General features: G+C 35.5%; 2 protein-coding genes across 2 annotated transcripts in view; both read left to right on the top strand.

The window, feature by feature from the left end:
* Positions 1–13,652, top strand: part of LOC115420571 (protein-methionine sulfoxide oxidase mical2b-like) — a 323,437-nt gene that overhangs the window by 190,720 nt on the left and 119,065 nt on the right.
* Positions 1–13,652, top strand: part of LOC115420572 (protein-methionine sulfoxide oxidase mical2b-like) — a 108,348-nt gene that overhangs the window by 52,133 nt on the left and 42,563 nt on the right. Inside the window, 1 exon segment of the mRNA XM_030135924.1 lies at positions 4,941–5,273. Coding sequence (XP_029991784.1) covers positions 5,010–5,273 — 264 coding nt within the window. The 5' untranslated portion in view covers positions 4,941–5,009.

Here is a 13,652-nt window from a genome sequence, read left to right as displayed (position 1 = left end):
GGCCCAAAGGTAACTGCTGTCTGGGGTGGGATCATGAGCAATTGAATCATTGGTCCATTTTTCTTCAACGAGATCAATTCCTTCAAACGTTCACCTTGACCTTTCGATTGAATGTGTGTCACCACAACTGGATGACCTTCAGCCAACCATCATTTTCCAGGTAGATGGTTCACCACTACATTGGGAACTGCATGTTGGTGGGTTCCTAAATGTAACGTTTCCAGACCGGTGGAAATATCTCTTTTATTTTGCGGAAAACTGTAATGGAAACCCAGCTGGTGTAATGCATTACTTTTGTAACCTTTTACTCCTAACACTGAAGATCACTGATGCTATTGACACTATTGATGAGGCTACACTACGGCTAATGCAGCAAGAAATCCAGTAGTCTGGATGTGCTTCGTGCAACTAATAGTGTCCATATAGAGATGTAATAATTATTTTATTTAAATTTTTTTTTTTTGTTTTGGTTTAGTTTATTTCGAATTATGCAACAAGACAAAGTAATCTTACTTAGTCCTTAGAAATAAAACAGGTAGCAAGAAGTCATGGCAAAAACAAAAAAACAAAACTTATACATGACTTCATTTGCACATTCGAAAAGGAGTGGGAGCTGTTTATTTGACTGTTGTTTACTCCAACTGACTCTGTAAAGCCCTTTGAGATAACCTTGTTGTGATATTGGGCTATACAAATAAAGTTGAATTGAAAATTGAATTGAAGTAGAACTTATTTAATCCCACCCCTTCTCCATGAGGCACAGAAACTTCCATATCTACTTTTCATTTTGTAATCATTCCCACAGATTTGTCTCTTCATCTGCTTTTGTGATTCGTTAGTTCAACTGTAAAGCCACTGTATGGACGTCCTGTACATTTGCTGTGCCTCTGGGCTGGTTCTGCAGGTCACCACTCTGCATGTGTTGTTTTTTTGTATTCCTGCAGCGTTCATGTTCCAGCTTCTCTCGTGACTGCTCAGCTGAACCCCTTCCAGCACAGACCCGCTCATAATCCCATCAGGCATTCACTGGAGCTAAAGGAGGAAAATATCTTTGTTGTACTAAAAAAGCAAAAAATATGTGCAGCCTAATTAATGACCGTTTGATCTCTGTGGGTTTGTTGTTGTGTGGAGTGGAAGGTGTGGGTCCAGTGCAGTCGTGTTCATATAGAATGCAGGACCTAACACTCGGGCTATATGAAGCAACACAATGACCTCGGTTGCGGTTTATTTTCAGGGTGGGCTGCAGACATTCCTTACTTCTGGAATGTGGCCTCATTTTTTTAATATGATTTCAAAGTTTTCCATCGTGTAGAATGATTCAGGACTCTTTGATTTTCGATGCATTAATCACAATATACACTAAAGTCATTTGTGCACTTGTGGATTCCAAGTAGTGTCGACAAAAATTGATGTGTCTTCTATATTCGCTCGATGATGGATATAGGAACATGGCACAGCAATCGAAACAAAGCACGGAAAATACCGATAGCATTTGAGAATTCTGATTGGATGGGAAACCTCCACTAGTGTGAGCGATCAGAGTGGGGGACTAGAACAACACAACTACAGTATCATTCTACAGCACAGGTGTCACATACACCCTAATATGATGGCAAATGGGCCGGACCAGTAAAATAATAACACTAAAAAAAGATCAAATTTATTATGAAAGTGCTTACAACTACAAAGTTTCCTTAAAAATCTGAATAACATGAACAACCTGAAATGTCTTAAGAAAAATATGTGCTTTTTTAACAATATTATTCTTCAGTTTATCATTTACACATGTGTATCACAACTTAGAGATCGCAGTGGATCTGCAAAAACACAATACATTTAGCAACAGGCAGAATATTGTTAAAATTGCGCTTCTCTTAAAGGACTGATATTTAGCTTTTTTTTAATGGAATTATGCATTTTCAAACATTTCCCTGTGGTCTCCATAAACTGTAAATGCTCTGCTGGGGTCTGAATTCTTCATTAATTCAACTCCACAGATCCATCTTCAACACTATTTCTGAGTAATGACACCAGAAAGGTGGTTTGGAGCGCTGGCCCTTTAAATGCACATGACCCCGCCCCCTCCAGTTTGTTGGCTGTGCTGCTCTGTTCTGTTCAGCCACTTGTGTTTGTTAATACAACCAACAACTGAACATTTTAGGTAATCGGCTCAAAGTTTGGACATATTTTCAGTATGGACTACAACCGCTGGTGCTGATAAACAATTATGTCATACTCGGAGAAATGTTAGTCAGAAGTCTTGACCTTATATGTGCAAATGTCATGATGTAACTAGATATAAAATGTAACAAATTAAGAAGGAATTGAAACAGGTTGTAGAAAACCACTCATCCACGTTTGCTGGAATAAACACAGGGTGACACAAAAAACAGGAACTTTTTAACAATCCAATAAAACCAAGAATGATGGAAGAAAAATATTTTATTCATAGTAATTGAAACCTTAAAACATGCCATTTAAGAAACAATGATGGAATTTTGAATTTTTTAAAATTACTTCCTGTAGATGGCGTCCTCCTGTACAAATGCGTTCTTGAAATCTGCTGTTGAGATTCCTCATTGACCGCTGCAACATCTCAGCTGGGATACTGCGAATTTCATCCCGAATTCTCTGTTTTAACTCATCCAGAGTTCTTGGTCGAGTCGTGTACACTTTACTCTTGAGATAGCCCCACAAGAAAAAAATCACAAACCGACAAATCTGGCGATCTAGGGGGCCAGGGAAGGTTACCGAATCTTGAGATCACACGGTTACCGAACAATTCTCATACAGCCGCCAGTGGTTACTAAAATGGGGGTGTGTTTACTTGCTCAAGGTCACTGTCTCGCAGGGCTGCGACTTGCTCATGTCTGCCAATACGCACTTCAAAAATTCCCGTTTTTTTGGGTCACCCTGTATAAAGATAGTTTTGCAGCACCTGGAGGGTTCAAATTCAAACTGTATGAACTATTAGGGTCCAAATACACAAATAAATGAACCAAAGACTAATAAAAGTGGGTTTAGCAAATTTTGACCCCTTTAAGACCTTTTAGGTGGTTCATGTTTGTTCAGGTTTTTCCACATTTTTTGTGAAAGGATAGTTTGTAAATGTAAACATTTTCATGTAATTTTACTTTTTTTTTTTGTTTGTTTTTTACTAAAACAAGACAAAAATTTTGGGTTTCCATTATTTATCGGTTATTTTGATAGTATTGTACTGGTCTGATCCACTGGTCTGTATGTGGAACCTGAACTAAAATGATTGTGACAACTTGGAGTGTTCATATCTTCACTGTTATTTTTGCATTTCACAAATTCATCCCAGGGGTTGGATTGGACCCTTTGGCGGCTGGTTTTGGCCCGTGTTCTGCATGTTTGACACATGTGTGCTACAGGATGCAGTTTTCCTGTTTGCGTCTGCTGACACAGAGTAAATGTTAAGTGTATTTACATATTTATGTAAAGTCGTTTTACCAGGATCTGTGTTTGCTTACTGGAAACAAACCCACTAACTCACACCGGTAGTTTTGATCTGGGTCAGGAGGTGTGTTTGAAGTGTTTGTAGGCGTCCACCAGACACACAGTATATGAACTGGAGTTAGATGACACTGCTGACTGTTTCTGTGGCTGTAAACGTCAGAATGAAGCTACATAAGAGTTCTGTCGACATGCTTTCATTTGCATGACATACATTTACTTTTTTGCTGGCGAGCTGTTCTTTAAAGTTCCCAAAGTCAGCTTTCTTGGGCCGCTAACGGCTGCACATGTTGGGCTGAATGTCTTGTGATCATTTCTGCAAAGTTAGCGATAATTGGTTCCTAATTTCAATATAAATTGTCGAGTTGAAACAGGTGGAACTGAGTAGACAAATGTTATTTTATTTGCAGTTTGGACGTTTAACAGCCACATTTAAACTCAATACAGTGAATGAGTTTATGACAACAGAACTTAAGACCTACCATATCAAATATAATACCTTTTCAAGGCTTTTTTGAAGTATTAGATGCAGATTTGTAAATTCAAGACTTTTAAGAACCCTGTAAATAGGGATGGGAATTGATAAGAATTTAATGATTCTGATTCTATTACCAATTTTGTTTATCGATCCGATTCCTTATCGATTCTCATTGGGTGAGGGAATAAAAGAGTACAAACGGGTGTGTTTGCATTAACTGTCTTTTATATTTCCATTTCTACACAGAAAATATAACATATACAGTATGTACAAATAATAACAGATGATGCTGGGCCGGTTCGGGGGTGGGGTGGGGGGGTACAGTGAAAGTGAAACTAAAGACGCTTTACTAATTCCTCTATTGTCACATTTCTACTACATGGAAACGGTTCGACTCTGCTCGTCTCCGGTTGTTGTGCACCTCATTTCCTTTCCTCCACCTTCGGAAACTTGTATTTGAGGAGTTACAACGTTTGTTTGCCACACTGGAACCAGAACTGGGCCCAGCGTTCACTCTGCCGCTACATTCACAAGTGAATCTAAGTAGCGAATCAAATACGTGACATTCCTGTAAATGAGTCACATGCTGTGGACAAATGTTTGAGGATATTGGAGGGATTCCACCCTTTTGAAGACATGGAAGCTTTGACAGTGTTCCAGTGGACCTGGTGTCGTCTTTTTAGACCGTTCGTTTCTGCCTCAACACCATGTTGGCCACGATCTGACCAAAACAATGCAGCGTACGCGTGATGTCATTGCTCAACGAAGGCGGGATCGATAAGCAGAATCGTTTAGCAGGCAGGCAAACGATTCCAAGGAATCGAGCTACTGGGATCCGGTTCTCAAAAGGAACCGGTTCTTGATTCCCATCCCTACCTCACCACCTTCAGTTAAATGTCCAGAATATTCAACTGATCTCCTGCTTCTTCAGGTTCTTCATTTCCAGTCTTCTGTTTTAACGTCTCTTTTCTTGTTTGTCTTTCAGAACCAACATCGACCCAGAGTAGGTGAACGTGTGTTGGCGTAGACTGGACAGTGCTGACCATCAGAACACATGGGGGAGACGGAGGATGAGCGTACGGCGCAGGCCAGCCAGCTCTTTGAGAACTTTGTCCAGGCGTCCACCTGTAAAGGGACCCTGCAGGCCTTCAGTACCCTCTGCAGACAGCTGGACCTGGACCCTCTGGACTACAGCAACTTCTACAGCTGTCTGAAGGCCACCGTCTGCCACTGGAAGGTCAAGGCTCTGTGGACTAAACTGGACAAACGGGCCCAGCAGAAGGTCTACAACCAGAACAAAGCCTGCCAGGGTACCAGGGTAAGAAAGACCCACTAAGAATGAAACTGAGCCAAATCTGGACCAAATGTTGCATTCATTTGGAAATTAATTTGCTGCTCAAAAATGACCTGATGAACGCTGGCTTGTCTTTTCATCCAGTTACTTTCATTCTGAGTCATTCTAGGGCAGGGGTGTCAAACTCTTTTCTTTCAGGGGCCACTTTCAGCTCAATTTGATCTCCAGTGGGCCAGACCAGTAAAATAATAGCATAATAACCTATAAATAATGACAACTCCAAATTTTTTATGAGCAAAAAATAACATTAAATTATAAAATCCTTTACATTTTACAAACTATCCAAACAAAAAGATGTGAAAAACCTGAAAAAATGGAAATTTCTGAAGAAAAATAAGAAGAAATAATAAGAAAAATTTGATCAGTATTTATACGTGCATCTACCAAGACACAAAACAGGCAGAATATTGTTAAAAGTACACTTATTTTTCTTTAGACATTTCAGGTTGTTCATATTTGTTCAGGTTATTGACGTTTTATTATTAAAAGATATCAGAATTTTATGTTCTTTACAGTAAATCAAAGAGAAAAAATTGGTGTTGCCATTATTTATAGGCATGATGTCATATTATTTTTTCCACATTAAACCAAGAAGAAAATTTGGAGTCGTTATTTTTAGGTTATTATGCTTTTATTTTTGAGTTTGACGCCCTTGACTGTTAATATCTTCTGCACTTTGCAGATTCATCCTGCGGGCCAGATTGGACCCTTTGGCCGGCCATGTTTGACACCTGTGTTCTAAGGCAAGGGTGTCAAACATGTGGTCTGTGGACCAAAACCAGCCCCCCAGTGGGTCCGAATTGGCCCACAGGTTGAGTTTGTGAAATGCAAAAATTACACCGCAAATATTAACGTCATTTTCATTCAGAGGACACATACAGCCCAGTTTGAAGTGGGCCAGACCAGTCAAATACTGTCATAATTTGTAATCTAAGTGATGTTTTATCATTTTGGTCATTTGTCCAGAACAACAGATGCAAATTAGCGTCTATGCAAAATCTGGTGCATGCATTTGTTCTTTGTAACTAATGCCAATACACACTGTCCTGTAACTAAATCAATAAATACAAATACAACTAAATACAAATAATAATCTACGTCACTTTAACTTGTATTAATTTGGAATTTAATGTGCTGTTGTGTCCTGTTGGAACAAAACAAATCACCTGATGGATGCTGGTTTGTCCTTGTCATCCAATTACTTTCATAATAATTAAGAGTAGAGGGTCATTCTAAGGCAGGGGTGTCAAACATTCAGTCTGTGGGCCAAAACCAGCTCCCCAAAGGGTCCAAACTGGACCACGGGATGAATTTGTGAAATGAAAGAATTGTACTGAGATATTAACAAAGGTTTCTATCATTTTCGTTCAGGGGCCACATGCAGCCCAATTTGATCCCAAGTGGGTCAGACCAGTTACATACTATAATAATATCCAATAAACAATGACAACTCCAATCTTTTCTGTGTTTTAGTGTAAAAAAAGTTAAATTACATGAAAATATTGACATTTACAAACTATTCTTTCACACTAACTTGAACAAATCGCAGTGTCTTTAGAGAAGTGCAATTTTATCAATATTCTGACTGTTACTAAATATTTTGTGCCTTTTTAGATCCACTACAATCTGTAAGTTCTAATGCACATGTGTAAACGATAAACTGAGGCAGAATATTGTTAAAATTGCACTTGTTTTATGAACAAATCTCAAGTTGTTCATGTTATTGACATTTTATCAAGGATAGTTCGTAGATATAAACATTTTCCTAATGTAATTTAACTTTTTTCCACTCTAAAACATAGACAAAAGTTTGGATTTTTCATTATTTATGTTATGTTGGTATTATTTTACTGGTCCGACCTGTTTTAGATCATATTGCGTTGTATTTGGCCTCTGTTCTAATGTGTACTCCTCCTAGTTTCTTTTCTTTTTTTCTTTTTTTTTTTCCCTTTAAACTGTTTATTATTATTATTAATAATAATAATAATAATAATAATAATAATAATAATAATAATAATAATAATAATAATAATAATAATAATAATGATGATGATAATAATAATAATAAATTTTATTTGTATAGCACCTTTCATACAGAAATTGTAGCCCAAAGTGCTTCACATTGATTGAAAAAATACAATATTAAAATACATTAAGATTTGATTATACATCAAGAAATAAAATGAAATTTGAGAGAAATACAATAAAATAAAAATAAAAATAAAAACAGCGCACATTAAAATATTTGATTATACATAGAATTTTTGAAGTGCAAGAAATAAGATGAAATTTGAAATACAATAAAATAAAAAATAAAAACAGAAATACAATAAAATAAAATAAAAATAAAAACAGCGCACATTCCTGGTTCCTGAATTGTGACCCCATTTTTATCTCCTTTCAAAGGCTAATGAGAATAAAAATGTTTTTTATTCTCATTAGCCTTTATTGTGAAGGTGGAACAGTGTCAGCAGCAGCTGGGAAATAGATGTGGAATAAGCATTGAAATTCCAGTTATTCAGCATAAAAGTACAAATAAACACAAGTATAGCAGATGTTTTCAGGGCAGCACTGGACTTATGTCAGATATGTACCACGTGCATAAAGTCTAAAGAATTAATAATACAGTATTAAAGCTAATAATTTTCTTTATGTCATAAAATAAAATTTTCATAACAATATATTTCCCATTGTGGAGTGGGTTTTTCACAGTGGTTCAACAGTAGGTAAATTAAATAGACACATTGTGTTTCAAAACTAAGAAATTAAAAAAAAAAAAAAAATACATTGAATGAAAAGATAAGCTTTTAATATTTCATGTATCATATGGTTGTTTAGGCACATATGTGGAAATTGAGAACAAAATGTCAGTATTCCTTTTTTTTCTCTTTTTTTTTCCTTCTCTCCTCCTAGTTTCTTCTTGATTACTCAGACAGATTCTCATGTCTGTGTTGGGGTTGCTCATCATGCCATTGGACATAGAAATTATTGCAAATACTTTGAATAACAGCGATCCAGATGTAGATATGCTCAGCAGGACCATGGCAAAATGCAGAATTCAACTACACACAACAGATGCTAGCAGAGAAAAACAAGCTGAAACGCAGTATCCATGTTAAATGAACAGCTGGTAGTCAAGGCTGTTGTCCTGTTTTCTCCCGGAAAAGGCCAAAAAAAAAAAAAAAATGGCATGGACAGCCAGTGAAGGACATGTAATGACTGATAAGAGCTGTTCAGGAAGTGAGTATGGAGGTCTGTGTCATTGTTCCCAACTATTCTGGACGACAACACTGGAGTTTAAGAACTAAAACAGGGTCAGAAGTGTTTCCAAAAGTCTCCATTTAACCCATAAAGACCCAAACTCCACTGGTGACCAAAAGCATCTACTGATCTAAAACTGTTTCATACCTGTTGATCCACTAATCCTATCAGTACATGTAAATAATTAGTGTAAAATACAGTTTGTCATCTTTTCATGGTCATCAGATATGACCCATTTGGACGTTCAGAGGCTCCGTAGTTACCATGGAAACACCGTCATCTTCTGCAACATTGATTCACCAGTAAAGCCAATGGAGTTGGATCAATGACAGTGGATGGACACACTGGGTTTATGCTCAGTTAATGAGAGATTTGCTGCAAAAGTCTTTTTTTTTTTTTTTTTTTTTTCTGTTTTGATATAACAACCTTTGAATTAACTCAAATTTCTAAATGAAATATAGGAAATGAAATATAAGAAAATACATGATTTACAGTGAAAAATGCAAAATATAGAGGATAATATTAGAATAAATTGTAACAAATTAATTAAGAAAGGTTAGATAGAGAGAAAAATTCATCTGGGACAGTGGATGGACACACTGGGTTTATGTTCAGTTAATAAGAGATTTGCTGCAAAACTCACTTTTTCTCCATTTTCTTCTGTTTTGATATAATAACCTTTGAATTGACTCAAATATCTAAGTGAAATATAGGAAATTAAATATAAGAAAATACATAATTTACAGTAAAAAAATGTCAAATATAGAGTATAATATTAGAATAAATGGTGATAAATCCATTAAGAAAGGTTAAATACAGAGAAAAATTCATCTGGGACAGTGGATGGAGACGCTGGGTTTATGTTCAGTTGATGACAGATTTGACTGAAAAAGTCATTTTTTCTTCAGTTTTCTGTGTTTCTCATATAATAACCCTCAACTTTTATCTGAGCTTCTTCAAACATCTACATGATCAGTGAATTAAATATAGGAAAATACCTGATTTTCACTGGAAAAAATGCAAAATAAAGAGGATGATATAACAATAAATGGTGATAAATCACTTAAGAAAAGTTAAATGTAGAGAAAAAAATATTTTGGAACTGCCACAAAAGTAGCACCGGGCATTTATGGGTTAAGGCACTGGGGTAATGCAGACTCTACTATAGGTGTAAATAAGAAAAACTTGAAAATATAAACAGATCAGAGTGGACATATCCATCATTTTAGAGTTCAAGAAGAAGAATTGAAGTTTCTCAAGGTTTTTCTTTTTTTTTTTTTTTTTTTCCTCCATTCTTTGTTTATTCAGAGAAGCAGCTCATACAAAACTTCCCTCTCGGGTCCAGTTCAATGTCCTCCCCTCGAATGTGAAGGAAGAGTGAGCTGCTAATCCAAGTTTTTTAGTAGAATATAGAACAAATATAGCAAGTAGGCGGGAGGAGAGGGCTTGCTCTGCTTCTTCATCAACAAGATAAGACACATTAACCCTTTCATGCATAGTGGTCACTCCAGTGGACAGTTAGAGTGGACAGCTGTTCTCTTGTATATTCATGGGTTTTGTTGTTTTAGTTCCATATCAGCCGACACAGTGGACACTTATGCATCCTCTCATACGCTGACATTCATACCATTACTGTAACTTTGCTGTTCTTGATAAACCTGATCTGCAGTAACGTGTTTGAGTGTAAATTAATTGCGAATTGTTATTAGGCTGTAATTGACAATTTTTTTAAACACAATTTTTATTAGCAATAGAATATATTAAAATGTAAGAAAACATCAGATTAGCAGCATTAACCCATAAAGACCCAGTGCTACTTATGCAGTATTTCCCAAATGATTTTTTTTCCTTTTTTTTTTTTGTTAAGTGATTTGTTGCCATTTATTATGAAATACATTTCTGTATTTTGCATTTTTCCAGTGAAAATAAAGTATTTTCCAATATACAGGGGTTGGACAAAATAATGGAAACACCTTCACCTCAAGATGATAATGCCCCAATCCATACAGCTAGAATTGTTAAAGAATGGCATGAGGAACATTCTAATGAAGTTGAGCATCTCGTATGGCCGGCACAGTCCCCAGACCTCAACATTATTGAGCATTTATGGTCAGTTTTAGAGATTCAAGTAAGACGTCGATTTCCACCGCCATCATCTCTAAAAGAGTTGGAGGGTATTCTAACTGAAGAATGGCTTAAAATTCCTTTGGAAACAATTCACAAGTTGTATGAATCAATACCTCGGAGAATTGAGGCTGTAACTGCCGCAAAAGGCGGACCTACACCATATTAAATTATATTTTGTTGATTTTTTAAGGTGTTTCCATTATTTTGTCCAACCCCTGTATAATTTACTGATCATATAGATGTTCATAAAAGCTCAGATTAAACTTTTGGGTTGTTATATCAAAAACAGAGAAAACTGAAGAAAAAGTGTCTTTTTCAACATAAAACAAGCATCTATGACTGCTGTTATTCATTCAACTCCATGAGTTTTACTGGTGAATCAAACTGTTACTGTTGTCGAAAATGACAGTGTTTCCACGTTCACTACGGAGCCTCTGAACGTCCAAATGGGTCAAATCTGATGACCATGAAAAGATATAAAATTGAATTTTACACCAATTACTCATACATATTTGTTGTGGTTTGATGTTAAAATTAGGGAAAATATTATTGTTTGACTCTTGTATCAAGTTAGTGATAAAGGTATGAAAGCACTGAGGGGTTGGATTAAATAAATTCATACTTCTTCCTACTCCTTTTCGACCATGCAAAATTCAGACTTGTATGTGCTTGGAGATAGATTCTGTCCATTTGAATGTTTTATTTTGTTTTTATTTTGTTTTGTTTTTCTGTTTTGTTGCATGTTCAAAATAAATAAATAAATAAATAAATCAAATCAAATCATAGGATTAGTGGATTAAAAGGTACTATACATTTTAGATCAGTAAATGGTTTTGGTTGCTGGTGGATGTTTGGGTCTTTATGGGATAAAAATGTTTTTATTTCATAGTTTTCACGCAGTATATCAGTAAATACATGTTTCTTCGCTTCAAAAACTAAAGGAGTGGTTTCCAGCAGAGTGGACATAAAATAAGTTCATAAAAAATTTTTAATCACATAGTTTTTTCCATGCCTAAAGAAGAATAAAAACACCCAGGAAAAAAAAAACACAAAACTTGAATAAGGTTCTCATAATTCATGCATGAAAGGGTTTAGGTGTATATGTTTGAAGTTGATCGGTTTTTTAGTTGCTTTTTTCCCCAAAGTAACAAAATCATTAAACACAAATTTAACTCCATAGTTCTATGTTGTTGTGTTGTTGTGTGTGTTGTGTCGACACCCAGACGTGTGTTTAGAACATCAGTTTGACTGTCAGCTTTACCACAACGGTCCATGTCGGTGCATTTATCTCCTGAGTTCACCGAGGTCACGGATGAAACCGGTGTATTCATGGCCTGGCACAGAACAGCTTAAGTAAAGAGAGCACTAAGTCAGTAACAGATCCTAATGTGTGAGGGAAAAAGGCTGTTATGTAGCAAATATCCACTGAAAATACACTTTTAACCTCTAAAGTAAAACTAGAAATAGTGTCGTTTCAGATGAATCATTACAGCTCCATTAATGTCTGAAGATCTGACTCATTTTTAGGAATAATTTGTGTAACTGACATTATTGCCAGTGAGGATTTACTTAGAAAACAGATGATGTAAGTGGAACTATGATGTAATTATATGTAAATAATGAATTACAACAAAGTAATCCTGATTTCTAGAGGCTGGATTAAGCGCATTGACTGGGACTAACTTAATTAGGTGTAATGCACAGGTCAAGATGTTCAGAAGCAAATCTCTGACGTTGTGCAACTGTCAAACATGCACTAGATGGACAAAAGTATGTGGACACGTTGAGTTCAGGTGTTTGTTTTCTAACACGGGTCTGGGATTTAAAACAATAATGATAAATATCATAATATAGTTTGTATATTGGGATAAATATCATTGTATTGCTTTGGTTAGTTTGGTTTAAATTGTTGTCTTTGCCTCCAGAGATGGTTTTTACTGAATTTCTCTCAACATTAACTTTGTTGTTGTTGTTGTAGTTGTTGTTGTTTTAACTCATGACTATGATTTTAAATGTTCTACCTCTAAATTTCTAACATATTTTTCATGCTCTGATTGTAAATAATTTTCTACCACGACTAACCATCTACTTTCTTCATATCTCGTGTAGGAAGAAAAATCTTCTATTAAACTTTAAGGAAATATTGATGTTTTTATCTCAAATCAGTATAGACATGAGCTGTAGACATGATGCGTCCCAATATTTATGTCCATATAGTTTATAAACATCAAGATTTCCTAAAGTGAGATGTGACAAAAGTAGATGGTTAGTTGTGGTAAAAAAATTATTATTTACAGTCAAAGCATGAAAAATATTTTAGAAATTTAGAGGTAGATCGTTTAAAATCATAGTCATGGATTTAAAAAAAAATATCGATGTTAACAGAAATTACGTAAAAACCATCTCTGAGGCATTTTGGAAGCAAAGATAACAAGTGGTTCCACGCACAACAAACCCCGCCCCTCGCATGTATTACAGCTTATTTTGGCATCGATCCAGCTGATGTCAGCATATCAATTTCCACTCCGTATGTGCCAAGTTTGAAGTAAATTGAAACAAAATTGATTTTTTTATAGACGTGAAATTTCGTTCATTATAAATAAATGGAGAAAAAAAAAAGAATTGAAAAATTCATTAAAAATTGAAACTTTGACCTATTTTCCCCAAAATGTACTGACATTGATTCTGGATCATTGACAGTCTATAAACTAAATTTGGCATGAATTCAACTAATAGTTTTGCTGCTACAGACATGTGAATTTCCCCCATTATAAGTAAATGGGGAAAAAAACATAAAAAAATTGAAACTTTGACCTATTTTTCCCAAAATATGACATCTATTCTGGGTCACTGGCAATGTATAAACCCAATTTGGTATGAATTCAACCAATAGTTTTTTTTGCTACAGACAGGTGAAATTTCCTCCATTATAAGTAAATGGGGGAAATTTAAAAA

This window comes from Sphaeramia orbicularis, chromosome 6, assembly GCF_902148855.1.
Source record: "Sphaeramia orbicularis chromosome 6, fSphaOr1.1, whole genome shotgun sequence".
NCBI lineage: Eukaryota > Metazoa > Chordata > Actinopteri > Kurtiformes > Apogonidae > Sphaeramia > Sphaeramia orbicularis.
The sequence above is the reverse complement of the archived record's forward strand: the minus strand, read 5'-3'. Positions and strand labels throughout refer to the sequence as shown.